At 36.5% G+C, this 15,805-nt stretch overlaps 1 protein-coding gene across 3 annotated transcripts in view; it reads left to right on the top strand.

Moving 5' to 3' along the window:
* SNRK (SNF related kinase) overlaps positions 1 to 15,805 on the top strand; it is a 55,597-nt gene that overhangs the window by 13,344 nt on the left and 26,448 nt on the right. For all 3 annotated transcript variants that reach the window (XM_081823345.1, XM_081823354.1, XM_081823365.1), the window contains 2 exons: positions 1 to 60; positions 3,494 to 4,188. In XM_081823345.1, the coding sequence (XP_081679471.1) occupies positions 3,600 to 4,188 (589 nt within the window). In that variant the 5' untranslated portion in view covers positions 1 to 60; positions 3,494 to 3,599. The remainder of the gene's footprint in view (positions 61 to 3,493; positions 4,189 to 15,805) is intronic.

Here is a 15,805-nt window from a genome sequence, read left to right as displayed (position 1 = left end):
GAAAAAGAAGCTGCTAACAAAACCGTGGTAACAAGGATTATTCAGTATGCGGTTTGCTGGGTATGTGCTGGAGCCATTACAGAGTCACCTGCACTTTATATAAGCCACATCTTTACATTTGGCATTGATGTTCAGAATGACTTTTGGTCACTGGAAGATCCTCAGAGATCAAAAAACAATTTAGTTATTTCCTATGCTAACACAAAATGCACTTGATGGTAGGATTGCACAGTGGGCTAGTACTTAAAAAGATGTTCACTAACAAGGTTATTTTTCCTTCCAACCTTCAGTTAATCATAATGTCCTGTTTTTAGGTGTATAATTATAGTTCTATAGACCCTGGAAAGGGATATGTGTACAAAACAAAGGACAAAAAGAGTAAATTTCTTGATAGTTAAAGTGATTATTATTTCACTCCAGGGCAGTCTCATTGTGAAGAGACCTTATTAGATTCTTTCCCATGAACTCACTAGTAGATTAAAAACTGTTTTCATTGTATCTTTTTGCTGGTACTGTTCTGGGAAGAGAAACCTCAAAGTGTTAGTTGTGATTGTTTCTGGGTGTCGGAGACCCTAAAAAAAGACTTTCCTTCCTCATCTGTCTACACATTTGTTACTTTCGTAATAAGGCAAATTAAAACTGGGAAAACCTAATTAATTTAATTAAAATTTAATTAAATTCAGATTTATTTCTAAAATCGGGTTTATATGCCACTTTATAAGAATATATCTAAACTAAAGTGATAGATGAAAAAAACAAATAGGGGCACCTGGGTGGCTCAGTCATTAAGTGTCTGCCTTCGGCTCAGGTTGTGATCCCGGGGTCCTGGGATCGAGCCCCGCATCGGGCTTCCTGCTCAGCGGGAAGCCTGCTTCTCTCTCTCTCTCTCCCTCTGTCAAATAAATAAATAAAATCTTTTAAAAAAACAAACAAACAACAAAAGCCACAAATATTGTATAACTTGGGGGTGGCCTGAAATTGTTTTGAAAGCTTAAGTTGCATTTACAAGCTTGTACAATAGAAACATAGACTCAGGTAGAATTTTAAGGATAATTACTGCCCTTATAATTAATCAAAATTAGAGATTTAAAGATAGTTTTCTGCCCCCTGGAGTTAGCTTAGAGTTTCTATTTTTGAAAATTAAATATGCCCAAATTAAACTTTCTTTTGGGGAACTACTGTCCAATTAAAGCAAGATCTTTTCACTCAAATTTCCCTGTTAATCTTACCATTAAAATTAATAGCTCAGATGACATGATAATATGGAAGAAATTTGCTTTTTCTCCAACACCTGTACATATTACTGGTTTCTTATTTTAAAAATCTTTATAGAAACAGGATTAACTTAGTTTGGTTTTGAAATTAGTTTGTAGAAACGTGTAGCATAGTTGTTAAAAGCAGAGACTTTGAGGTCAGGTAGCCCTGGGTTCAAATCCTAGCTCTTTTACACACTGGCCTGGTAGCCCACGACAAGTGACTTACCATTTCTGTGCCTCAGAATGGGGCTAATAATCCCTATTTCTGAGGGCAGTTGTAAGGATTAAATGAGGATGACATAAAGCATTTGGTATATGAGTGACATGTTATACTTCCTCAGTGAATGGTAGTTAATATTTATATTTATAGTAATTACTAAAATATAAAAAAATTAAACATATTAACATTGGCTTTTTAAGCTTTTTCTCTCTCTCTCTATGTATATATATTGTGGTACCCCAGATATGTGTTTCAGATCATTTCATTTTGTATGTGAGAATGACTTTATTCCTCTTTTATAGTTGGTACTTTAACCAGATATTATCCTAAATGTAACATCATTTAGAGTGCTTAAATGTTTATAAAGAAGGTGAGCTTTGAAAGAATTCAGTTTTAATCTTAGTAGCACTTTGATTCATTCTGCACAAATATGTATCGTAGGCTTTTTTTTTATTTTTTAAATTTTTTTAAGAGATTTTATTTATTTATTTGACAGAGACAGCGAGAGAGGGAACACAAGCAGGGGGAGTGGGAGAGGGAGAAGCAGGCTTCTTGCTGAGCAGGGAGCCCCATGCGGGGCTCAATCCCAGGACCCTGGGATCATGACCTGAGCGGAAGGCAGATGCTTAACAACTGAGCCACCCAGGTGCCCATATAGTAGGCTTTTAATAAATGTTAGCTTTTCTTTGGTTCTTTTAAGCAAAAATGAGATTTAAAGAAATGTAATGCTAGAGCTTTAAAATAAAAAAATGACCTCATTTTATGTACAATTTACTTTTTTTGGATATTTTCATCTAAGTGGGAGTAGATAATGTAAGTACTATTCTTAATAAAACAACTGGAAACATGCAGTAGAAAAGGTTTCACAGAAGGGAGGGGTATGCACACAGGACAGAGCTAGTCTTGGGAGATGGCTGTATTCCTCGTTGGATTTTGCTATAATTCTGTTAAATTTTGGTCAGAAAAAATAATGGGAATTGAATTTGTGAGATTTAAAGTGATATCTTAATTTGTATAATTTTATACATTGGTTTTTCTGAGGGTCATTTATAAGAGCCTGTTTCTGTATTTAGAGTTCATAAAGGTTTAGAATTTTAAATGCCATGTGAGATACGGTCTTTAAAACCAAATGGTCCTTAAGATGGTTTAAGAGTGCATGGTTGTTCATTGTTGAAATATAATCAGATCATGGTGGGTTGTTTGAGAGTTGGAAAACTGTAATAAAGATAAGCATAACTGAGAAGTACAAAGAGTGAGTACCAGTCAGTCGGCAAACATTAAGCACCTACTGTGTGCTTAGCTAGGCACTAGTGTGACAAGAAGAGCAATAATCGCCTTGTAAACATATTGAAAAGAAGTTGAATTTCAAAATTTAATAAACTGTTGATTACCTGTATATGTTAAACACTGTTCAAGGGATGGTAGAAGGGAAAAAAAATTAGAACCTTAGAGTCCTCAGAACTTCGCAGTCTTAGGGATGAGGATGGCATATACAAAAACCTATAGAATAAGTCCATACTGGTGTCCCGAGGTGCTGTTGGAGATACGGAGTAGGGAAGATAATTCCAGCTGGGAGAGTTAGAGGAGGCCTCACTAAAGGGATCTGTTTGTGCTTACAGGAAATAGTGTGCTAGCTTTGGAATAACAGGAAAAGGTTGTTGCGTTTCTGTCCAAATGTTTATTCCATTTTCCCTTTTTTGTCAGTTCTTTCCTTGTTTTTTAAGACACTAAATGAAATTACTTTTGCAAGATGGTTTTTTTTAAACAGAGTTTATCAAACTTGCCAGTTTCCTTATTTCTGACATCACCAAAAACTTGTTTCAACTAATTTTTTTCATTTAAATTCGCAGCCTTTGTAACATAAACCGTAAATACATATATAGATGGTTATAAATGGCCCTTACTCATTTTATATCTCTATTTACTTCAAGCTTCTATTAAAACTTAAAAAAAAAAGAGAAAGCTGTAAGAGAAAAAGCTACAGAAACTTAATTTTGTTTCTCCTCTTCTTTTGTAGATGTCCGTGGCGACATTGAAAATGAATTCCTTATTTTCACCAGATATTCTTATATGAGAAGATCCATTTCAAACAGTCTAGATATTTTTCCTTCTGTTGGACCAGCATGGCAGGATTCAAGCGAGGGTATGATGGAAAGATTGCTGGATTATATGATCTGGATAAAACCTTGGGTCGAGGTCATTTTGCAGTGGTTAAACTTGCCAGGCATGTCTTTACAGGTGAAAAAGTAGCAGTAAAAGTTATTGACAAGACAAAATTGGACACTTTAGCCACTGGTCATCTTTTCCAAGAAGTGAGATGCATGAAACTAGTGCAGCATCCCAACATCGTACGCCTTTATGAAGTTATTGACACCCAGACCAAACTGTATCTTATTCTAGAACTTGGGGATGGAGGAGATATGTTCGATTACATAATGAAACACGAAGAGGGACTTAATGAAGATTTGGCTAAGAAGTACTTTGCTCAGATTGTTCATGCCATATCTTACTGCCATAAACTCCATGTGGTTCACAGAGACTTAAAACCAGAGAATGTGGTCTTCTTTGAAAAACAAGGTCTTGTAAAGTTGACAGACTTTGGTTTCAGCAACAAATTTCAACCAGGGAAGAAGCTCACTACAAGCTGTGGATCTCTTGCATATTCTGCTCCAGAAATTCTGCTTGGTGATGAGTATGATGCACCCGCAGTAGGTAGGTAACCTTTTTCCAGTATTTGCCCACTTGAATTCCACCAGCTAGAGTGTAGTTGGTCAAATTGGTGGTTGTTTATCTGAAAATAATTTCTTAAGGTACGTTATTAAATGTGTCTTAATTAACAGATTTGCTTTCATGAATGCCATATATTCCTAAAGTTGGCAGTTTGTTTTACCCTTTAGATGGCAAATGTTTAAAGTATATTTCAGCACAAAGAAAAATGAGTAAGTTATCATTTAAGGTAACCATCATCTACTCATTATAATTCTTTTGAAGGTCTGAGTACATTTCCTGTCTTCTTAAGATTCTTCTGGTAGTGCCCCTAGTCAGCTTCTTCCTGTGCATATCCTTTAACAGTCATTGAGACTCATGTTGGAAAGGTACTATGAATATTACAATACATTATGAAGAATTTGGGCATGGGAATCGTTTATTAATTGTGACGTTGAAGAGTGCACTTGATCTCTCTGCTTTTTTTCCTCATCCATGGAATAGAATTGGATCAGATAGAGGTATCGCATCCTATGTTATCATGTTTACCATCCACAGAGACCTGTGTGGCTCTTACTGTCCACCTCATTGTACGGGACAGGTAATTGACATACAGACATCACTATATGGTGGATTGCAGAATCTTGGTAGCCCTGAGCATTCCCAACTACCCTCTCTTCACTCCAACACATTATGTGTTCTCTCTTGTCATGAGTTATCTACTTGGGGTGGAAGTGTTTACTGCTTTTCAGCTTATGTCAACTTTGTCCCTTGGGATCATATCTGTTTTGAAGGTCATATGGGAATTTCTATATAATTTTTAAGGATTTGCTAAGTTGAATGTATGGTCAGCTTTTACAGTTTTTAATTTAATCTTGAAACAGTATGCCCTAATACTACATGTATATGATGTCATACTTCATAGATACGAGTCTTCTGTTTGTCTTCTGATCATTTGAAATGCATGTTACAAGAAGAGGAAAGATACACATTGAAAAGCACATTGAAGAGTGCTGATTTTTATACTGAATATTCTGTACACCAAGACACTGCTTTTCATGTTAGACTATGTTCTGGAAAAGAAAGGGTTATTGAATGGTTCCTGCCCACTACAGATAACAAGGCTTCATCAAAACTTTTCATTAGAATATTTGAGTCAGAGATTTTTGATGAGTGGAGCAGGCTAGTCAGAAAATGAAGCCAAGAATTAAGAGGAAACAAATGTCTGAACATGAAAATGATGTTCAACCTCACTAATAATCAGGGAAGATAAAACCATGATCAGATACTGTTTCATACTTTTCACATTAGGAAAAACTAAAGTCAGACAAATCTAAGCGTAGGTAAGACTATAGATCATTGGGAACTCTTGTCATATGCAGAAGACAATTTGTCAATGTCTACTAAAGTTAAAGATGTACACGATCCTGAGACCCAGCAGTTCTCTTCCTGTGTATACACCCTAGAGATGGTCTTACTCATGTACACAGATTTTCAAAGAGTTTTTAACAGCATTATTGTGTATTCATCAGTAGGGGAATACATTGTTTGATATTCATATGATGGAAATGGTGAAAATTAATGAACTATGTATGTCATCATGGCTAGTGTTCACAAACATAATGTTTAAGGAGAGCAAATTGGTGAGAGTACTTACAGTATTGTAACATTTATATAAATTTTAAAACAGACAAAGCAGTGTTATATTGTTTAGGGGTATGCACATGTAGTAAAGTACTGATGAATGCATGAGGTCAAGATAGTTACTTCTGAAGGGCAGGCATACCTAGAGGGTTTCAGCTGTATTGGTGTTGTTTATTTCCAACTTGGGTGGTGAGTACTAGGTATTCACTGTAATGCTCTTTTTTTTTTTTTTCTTAAGTATTGCGTAATAAAACTTTTTAAAAGTTTTTAAAAAGAAAAAGAAAAGTGTCTGGGAGGATGCTTACTAGTCTGATAAATGGTTGATGAAGTATGAATTGGGTGGAGTTCATGGGTAACTTTTCTTATTTGTATTTATTTCAATTTTGTATAATTGTGTGATTGAGATAAAGAAGTGCTTTAAAAAACAAATGGACAGTTATCTTTCCGCTAGTGTAGTGTTAGTTTATTGTGCCAGAATCAGTCAGTGGTTTTTCACAAATATCTAGTAGAATTAGTAGGGACAAAGATTAAAATCTGTTCTTTTATTAAATTACTAGATGTTGCTGTATTAAGCAGCTTTAGTTCAGTTTTATACGTGTTTTAGAGTGCACTGGTTCTTAACACTGACACTTGGTTCAAGAATTATCTATTATTTTCAAAGAATCAGGTTTTGATTTTATGTATCAGCTGCACTTCTGTTTTCTATGTCATTACTTTTTCTTGCATTGTTACTAATTTTTTTCCAGGATCTTTCAGTTTCCCTTTTCTTTTTTTTCTTTTATTGTCTTGAATTGTCCTAATTTCTCACATTTAAGGCTGTATGTTGCTCTCTCCTGCAATCTCTGGTCACATCCTGGGGATTTCACTCTGTGGTCATTACTGAAGTTTATCTTTACTGTTTTGTTTCTTGTTTAACCCAAAGGTTCTTTTTTCCTTTTTAAATTCTTTTCTTTTTAAATTTTAATTTAATTTATTTTTCCTTTAGGTGTTTGGTTTTTAACTTCTAATTTTAGTACATTGCAGTCAGTAATGTACACTGCAGCCTGATTGGTTTTTGCTTTGGGAAGTATTTAGATTTTCTGTGTGGCTTAATATACAGTGATTTTTGGTGACTATTTCCTGTATGATTAAAATATTTGTATTCTTAGCATATACAAAGTTTTTATACATATTTTAAGGTTGTTAATTATGTATTTTGTTCCTTTGTGTCATGTTTTATTCTGATGTTGTTTTCTGAGAGAATTATGCTATTTCCTACTCTAATCTGAAATTTGTATTTTAATCAACTTTTACTTTATATATGTTATTTTCAAGCTGTGTGACGTATATAAAGTTTTGTAATTTATTTTACATGATGGGCTATACCTTTTTTCAATATGAAACTGTGCTTTGTTGCCATGGATTCTATTTTGTCATTTTGTTTTAGGACATATTAGTGTCTTCCCTTAATATTCAGAGTTAATCAATATTTATATCATTCCCTCTGCCCCACAGACAAGAACTATATATAGTTTGCTTTTACTTCCCTTTTAGTTATAGATTTTTAATTTGCTTTTATTACTTAATAAATACTTTTTTTCTGGTTCAGTAATGCTTTAAGATCTGATGAAGAATGTGGACATATTTTAAATTGTGTTCTTAAGTATCTTATTCCTTTCTTTGACCTAACTTCCTGCATGTGAAGAACATCTCAGAATCCAGTGTGAATTTAAAAGTGACTAGCTGGTCTATCTGAAAAGCATTGCCTTGTCTTGTGAAAAATTAGATTAGTAAAACATAAATTGAGACATTCTTGACTGTTAATTATGTGTGACTTATAGTTGGTGTAATATGCCAGTTTTTGGAAATCTTGGCATATTCAAGCCAAGAGTTGTGGTTTAACTAGAATCCACATTGAATGTATTTAAGGCAGTCCGTTCCTTGCTCTGATTTAGTGCTGTGAAGAAATATCTCAGCGTGCTCCCTCCTATAAAAGAGTCTCTTAGAGAATTTAGGAAATAGGCAGCCACCAGAACTGTGATTGTAGTAGTATTATGTATATAATATGTTGAAATATTGTCTTTCTGAAAACTTTTAAAAGGATTACTCCTTTCTGTGCAGATTGTACAGCCTAAGCCGTAATACCTTTGCGATAGAACTTTGAAATAGTCCAAAAGTACATAAATCAGTAATTTTCTCTTTGGTTTATCTGAATCTGCTATTATAGTTTGTTATGAGTTGATAACTCCTTGCTTTTATTTCCGATTTCTTCCATAAAAACTGTTAATGTGCCGGCTTTTAATGTGTCCAAAATCTGAGTGGGTACAGTTTCATTTCCCTACCATTTATTAGAGACAGATGTCTTAGTAATGCTACCGTGTTTTCCGACTTAAACCTTCTCTTCCCCGAGTCAGACTCTGGTTAAATTTTATATTACTTACTCTTACACAGTTTGCCATTTGGACTGTGGGCCCTGATGGGTTCTGGATTAGAAGACCCTGGTTTGTGTCACAGAGTTTTAGGCCCAAGCGTGGAGTTTGGGATTATACATTTTTAAGGGATGATTTGTGCCTTTTTTGTGCATAGGGAAGGAAGTTTGATCTGCTTTAAAGTGTTATCTTGCCTCTTTTATTTAAAAAGATATACAAAAAATCTGCCTGCATGGCATGTGTCTGACATGAGCTGCACTGCAGCCTGGGCCCAGGCAAATGCCTGTGGCTTTCAGTTGTACAGAACTGAAAAACGTATCTATAGAAATGTGGCCCACACCTTCCACAGTCTAGCTGCCAAGTGCATGGTCACATACTCTGAAAGATACTTTTGACAGAGTGTAACATCATCACTTGTCATATAAAAGCAAAAGAAAAAAAATCCTAAACTTTCTGAAGTTTCACATGCCTGTGAGACATGACAGTTATTTCAGAGATCACAGTTAAAAATTGATCTGGCCTGAACCCTGTGTAAATAAAAGCACTTTATGGTATTAGCTCTGTATGTACAATGTACTGGCTTTACAGTGTGAATGTTGTGTAATTATGTATTTAGGAAACAGCAAAAGTTCGGTGCTTTGAGTAAAATCTTCAGTTTTATAAATAAGCTATTATTGGATTTAATATTTGTCATAAAGATTCTTGAGCATGAAATATTATGGGTAGTGTAATCTATAGGTACCATACAAATGGGTGTTTTAGGCTAACGCAACCATTGATTTTTTAGTGAGAGGCTTGAAAAATGAGATGAAAATGACTTACGTGCTTTCAGTGTTTTCCCTACTGCATTTTTAGCTCTGGTGCTTATTGTTCTCACTGTTTTAAGATTCAGATCAAGTGAAATATATGTTGACACTACTTTGAAAAGTATAATTCACTCTACTGATGGTATGGTAAGATCTAAATTGGTGGTTCTTTACTTACCATCTGTAAGTTTCACCTAGAGCGTATTTAAAACCAAGCAAACCTTGCGGGGGAGGGGGGGCACCCTAGAGATTGTGATTCAGATAATCTTGGTTGAGGCCCTCATCCAAAAGCTTCTGTGAGATTCTGATGGGCATCCAGCCTTGCGTACCTGTGATGTAAAATCCTAGAGTCAAATGTTTTTGGTTATTAGTGGAAAAATAGATTCCTAACATTTTAATTCTAATATTCTTTAAAGAATAAGTGTTCAGAAAAAAATGTTTAAACCTCTTTAGTTTAAAAAATTGAACAAGAACATATATTCTTTTTTGATGTTGATAATTGAGCTTAAATTTCTCTCTGCTCGCCCTCCCCCATTTTAATCACACCCTTTGCTTATTTAGGGATAAGTAAGTGAAAACCAAATTTCAGGTCCTTTGGAAATTTTGTTTGATGTTGTTCCAGTGCTTGGAACTTCAGGCTAAACACCCCTTGCCTTTCCTGTTAAGAGGCAAGAGACTGTCCTGTTTGCTTTCCACTGTCATGCCTGGAGCTGCTTGTCAGGGTGTCCCTTGGGCTTGTGCAGGTCAGAAGGTTGCCTCACTGCCTCATATAAAACCATTTTTTTCAGAAGATTTATAGCACTTTTGCACTTTTCTAAGGGCTCTTGCTGCTACTAACTAGACTTGGGTTTGGGTTGGTTTTACATGGGCCTTGGTGCTCCTCTTATTCATTTCCTCTCAAAGCCTGTGTGGAAAGACAAAGGTGTGCAGGACTGATAATCACAGGTCCCACTAGAATGAAAACTGGAAGTTACTATTCATTTACTTTTCAGACTAGTGCCCAAGCTCTGAGTCTTTTGGTATTTCATATGAGGAAGTGGGAATTGGGCTGATCGACATGACTATGTGCATCTTTGAAAGAATATAAGAGAAGGAAGGGAGTTTAAAGGCAAGTTTCCTGTCATTTGTATGTGCTGCTATTTTTCAGACACTGACAGTTACAGATGAGGGGAGGCCCTGGGGCTCTGGGCAAGAGGAAGTCAGGAATTGTCGTGTGGAACAGCTGAAAGAGGGGGGAATTCCTTTGGAGGTGGCAGTATTAGGTAGTCACCACTCATAAGGGGAAAAAATGCTTATCAGTTCCTTTTAAAATTTATATGCGTCTCTCTCCTCTGCTCAGAACACTTTAAAGACTTACATTTCCTTCACAGTCAAAACCCGAGTCCTCATAGCGGCCAACATGGCCCTCAAGATTGGCTTCCTCATTGTCTCCCTCACTTTCTCCTCCCACTCTTTTTTCGGTTGCTTGCTCAGCTCCAACAACGCTGCCTTCTTGCTGTTAGTCACATTCCACATCCAGTCCTGCCTCAGGGCCCTTCTGTCTCCCTTCCCTCTACTTAGACTCTTGCCCACTGCCACCCTCTTGGCCAGGCCCCACCCTCTACTCCAAAGGTGGAGGGCCCCAGCACTGCCTGTTCTCCCTCCGCACTTGACTCATTTCTGTGGTCTCTGATACTTCCATTTGTGAAATGAGGGTAATAATAGTTCTCGCCTTTAGAATTGTTGAAGGAGTTAGATGAATCAAAACAAGGGAGTACTTAGCATAATGCCAGACAGAGAATCAGTTCTTCAGTCAGATATAACTGTCAGCCAGCCCTTTGGAGGGATCACAGAATGCCTTGTGGTGCCAAAGGGTGTTTAAAGATCATGGCCTCATTTTCCTTTTGAGGTGCTGTCTTCTCCTTTGGAAATTTGTCCTCAGGGGAATTTCTGAAATGTTGGCTGCCGTGGGAATACTGGGAGGAAGGGGCAGGCCCAGGACCTTTGCTCTTGTGTTTTTCTCACACGTTTTTAGTTGTATTTAACTTTCAGAATGTAGGAAGTAGGTTAACTTCTGAAGTAGGGATTTTTCTTTGTGTGTGTGTGTGTGTGTGTGTGTGTGTGTTTTTTTTTAAAGATTTTATTTATTCATTTGAGAGAGAGAATGGGAGAGAGAGCATGAGAGGGGGGAGGGTCAGAGGGAGAAGCAGACTCCCTGCTGAGCAGGGAGCCCGATGCGGGACTCGATCCTGGGACTCCAGGATCATGACCTGAGCCGAAGGCAGTCGCTTAACCAACTGAGCCACCCAGGCGCCCGTGTGTGTGTTTTTTTTAATGTTAGATAAAAGCAAAGGAAAGTATTTGATAACTGGTTAGTTTCTTGGAACTTCAGAAGTGCTTTTTAAGCCACTTAAAATAGTTAACTGTCTTAATACAGAAATATAGAAGTAAATACAGCCTAGGAAACCTTGAGGGAGTTGAAAACATCAAATTTGCTTGGGTATTTTTTTTTTTTTTGTAGGGAGAAGCATAAACCTGTTGAAGAAAGATTAGTTTGCAAAACAAAAAATCAGTAAGCACAAACTTTTAACACAATAAACTTGGGAACTTGTTAGTCACAATATATATTGCTGGACAGACTCCAAACTCAAACGTTGAGTAAAATCACTAGTATTTTTAAGAACTGGTGAAAACTGTGTTGACATGTAGGTGCTGTGCTCTTGTGCTTGCTCTGAGACAACCTGGTGGGACTTGTTAGTGACACGTCTCCGTTTCTGGGGAAACTGTCCCTCCACATCAGGAAGTTGCCTGTGTGGTCCTGGAGTTGTCATGACTCCCAGAGCAGCCTCTTGGGAAATGCTTTCACAGTCACATTAACATACATAGTAGTGTGGTTTTCTTCTTTCACGGGCTGTGGCTTCTCTCAGTCGGGTCCTCACATGTTTGACGCAGACTTTGGTGGAGAAAGATGGAGGGCAGACATAGAACAGGGTGCCATAGAGCTAAGCCAAGCTCATTATCAGAGATACACTGTGGAACCAGTGCTTCCTTACAACTGTGATTCCAAATACATGTCTTTGCTGTTTTTAAATGTCTTCTTCCCATCATTCTTCATAACCCATTTTCTACCTAACCCACTTTGTCTTTGGAAAACATTGATTTATCTTATGTAGTTTTTATTGATTAGTCTTATGGTGATATTTTTAAAATTGTATCCAGTATGGTGTAGAATAGTACCTAATTTAATATTACAAAATTTTAATTCAATTATTTTAAGCCTTGGAACCTAAGGCCAACATCAGCATTTGTGGCATTGTCTGGTGAGTAGGAGAACAAGACTTGGTGGAGTGAGACCTTCTTTGTAGATACATCTTAAATTCTTCCTGGGGTGCAGCCAGGCATAGAGTAGGTGTACTAGATAAAAATAACAGAGGGGTAAAAACAGAGGATGATGAGGTACAGGGGACACATGCCCTGATGGCTTTTTCCCTTTGGAATTAGATGGGATGACGGCCAGACCTTGCTCATTTCAGATGGCTCACTTGTTCCCCTTGCTCAATAGTAAGGTCTTTGAGAGAGAGAACTGCGTGTTTATATCTTATCTGTGTCCCATCCCTATCACCTGGTAAACACCACAAGCTCTTAATGTTTATTTAAACGAGTAAATATTACAGAGACAAACTAAAGAAATGAAAATTTACATTCCTTTAAACTAGTTTACAAAGTATAATTGTGGCCACTCCCCATGGTCCTTCCTGATGTCCTTGCTCATGTTGGAACTCTTTTTCCCTGCTTTCTGTATATATATTAATGCGTCCTGGACTCACCATGAGTCTGATCGAAGCCATGGTTCCTCTCTTCATGGAGAGACAGAGTTGCAGTTTCAGGCATGTTATTACGTACGGACCACTGTGAAGCCCTTTTTTGGATCTGACCTTGCAGGCTTGTTGGGCTGAGTAAAAAAAAAAAAAAAAGCAGGTGCACAGCTTTGACAGGAAGGATGAACACAGGCAGTTTTGAAATAAGCTTTGGAGCATAAATTATAGGTGAGGAATAGTGTCCTTATTTTTGTGTTTTGGCTACTTGACTCTGACTTTTTGTTTTACACATTTAGATCTCCCATTTTCCTTACTGTGTTTTGAATTCCAGAGTTATGACTTGGGAAGATTGTAATGGAAAATTGGAGGTAAGCTTATAGACAGGGCTTCTCCCAAAAGGAAGATCAAGTCACTGGGGATATGGTGTGCTTTTTTGTTTTTTAAAGTCAAAGAATTAATTTGTAGGTATTTGGTGTGTTTGATATGTGGTTTTGGGGGGTTTTTTTTGTAAACCCATTTTATGTTGTTAACAGTTTGTATGTATTGACTATTCACTGACATTAGGAGGTCCTTGTTACAGTTTAAAGAGACTTTAACATAGATTAGGAGCTCCAGTAGGTAGCAAGGAACCCCCTCAGATGGTGTGATCTCCATGTTCCAAGGTGTGATTCTCAGTTTTGTACTCAGTGGTAATTAGTTTCTAGAGGACTGAAACTGGCTTAACAAATTTTTAAGAGACTAATGTATACAAATACCAATTGATTGATATACCAGATTTTAAATGTCTGTCTACTACAAGCTTATATTCTTAATTCAGATTAGTGATATTTTCCTAAATTTACCTAATTTTTTCAGGTTCTAAAAAGTTGGCCTACATTAAGATTTTCTTTTAGGTGTAGTATAAATTGGTTTGGTTTAACCTTTCTTAGGAATATTTGTGATCCATTGATATTCCTGAGGTCCCGTGATTCGTGTTTGGATTTCTGCCTCAGCTCTTAGAAAGGGCTCTTCCCAATTCTGGAATTTCAGTCCATTTCTTTCTTTTCCTTCCAAGGCCTTGAAAACATGGTTTCTGCAAGTTACCATTTTGTTTCTAGTTGTGACAGCAGGATCTTCAGTTTGCTCAATACATTATATTCTACCTGGAAGCAGAAGATTCCCAGTGGTTTTAGATTAGTCCTAGTTTTGTTCTCAGTCGTCAGTTTGTGGGTAGGATATGTTGCTATCTATCCCAAACAAGGACAGCTATTATTATCAAGTTGTCAGTAAAAAGCTTGATAAAAATTTTTTGGATTTACTGTCCAGCTTCAGTATCAGAATGAATTCATTAGTCAGCAGAGGCAAGAATGGTTAGAGAAGTTGTGTTCTGTTTCTGACTTTTGGTTCTTCTAGCTGCTGTCAGGGGATTAAAGGGGATAGCTTTTCATGTATAAGAACGCTTTCTAAGGCTTCATTCTTGTGTTACTTCATGTAAGAGAAACGAACTTCGGACTCCCTAGCTATCAGTGCCTCTTACCAGTTAGAGAACTATTTATTGATCACTTTATTCAGATGAGTTCTTGAGTTGTCCTATAGCAGAGCACCATGAAGCAAGCAAATAAAGACTCTTGGGATGCTGAAATGGACTGTCCTAATAAGCCCATGTAAAAGTTCATGTATTTTGTTCATAGTTTTCACTCAGGGCCTCACTCAGATCCTTACTTAGTTAATTTTATATAAAATTCTAGCAGGTTCAGTAAATTTGTATTTTCAGCCTTCAGCTCATAGATAGGTAACATTAGGAACTTTTTAGAAGCTGGCACACTGATAGCAGAGAGGAGAAAGAATCATGAAATTGTAATTGGAAACTCAAAAACATGATATTCCTGAACAACCAGTGGATCATCAAAGAGGAAATTAAAGGGGAAGTGAAAGTTTCTCAAGACAAATGAAAAGAAATTAAAGACATCAGAATTGTGAAGGAATAAGTAAAATTGTCTCTAGTTGCTGATGACATGATTTTATATATAGAAAATCATAAAGACTCACCAAAACCTGTCAGAAATAATCAAATTCAGTAAAATCGCAGGATACAAAATTAGCAGATCAGTCGCATTTCTATACACTAACAAGTTTTCTGAAAGCGGATAGATTGATCCCATTTACAATAGCATCAAAAACAATAAAATACTTAGGAATAAATTTAACTGAGGGGGTGAAAGATCTCTACTTTGAAAACTACAAGATATTGATGAAAGAAATCAAAGCTACAAATAAAGAAAGTAGCCTGTGTTGGATTGGAAGAATTAATATTGTTAAAATGTCACTATTACCAAAAGCCATTTATAGATTCAGTGCCACTCCTATTAAGATTCCAATGGCATTTTATTTTACAGAAATAGAAAAAAAATTCCTAAAATTTACATGGAACTGTAGTAGACCCAGGATAGCCAAAGACAGCCCGAGAAAGAAGAACAAAGCAGGAGCCATACTTTCTGATTTCAAGCTATGCTATCAAGCTATAGTCATGAAGACAGTGTGGCCTGGGCATAAAAACAGACAAACGGACCAGTGGAACAGAATCAAGAGCCCAGGAATAAACTCAAGCATATGAAGTCAACTAATATTTGACAAGGGAACCTGGAATATCATTGGAGAAAAGACACTCTTCAATAAATTGAAAAAAAAAAAAATGGATATTCACATGTAGAAGAGTGAAACTTGACCCGTCTTACATCACTCACAAAAATTAACTTGAAATGAATTAAAGACTTAAATGTAAGACCTGAAGCCATGAAACTCCTAGAAGAAAACAGGAAAAACCTCCTGACTTGGGTCTTGGTAATGATTTCTTTGAATATGACACCTAAAGTACAAGCAATAAAATAAAAAGCAAGTGGGATTACATCAGACAAAAAAACTTCTGCACAGGAAAAGAAATGACCAACAAAGTGAAAAGACAACCTATGGAATGGGAAGAAATATTTGC

The sequence above is a fragment of the Leptonychotes weddellii genome, chromosome 1, assembly GCF_054177405.1.
Source record: "Leptonychotes weddellii isolate Sample4059 chromosome 1, ASM5417740v2, whole genome shotgun sequence".
Classification (NCBI taxonomy): domain Eukaryota; kingdom Metazoa; phylum Chordata; class Mammalia; order Carnivora; family Phocidae; genus Leptonychotes; species Leptonychotes weddellii.
This window is presented reverse-complemented; position numbering and strand designations above follow the sequence as displayed.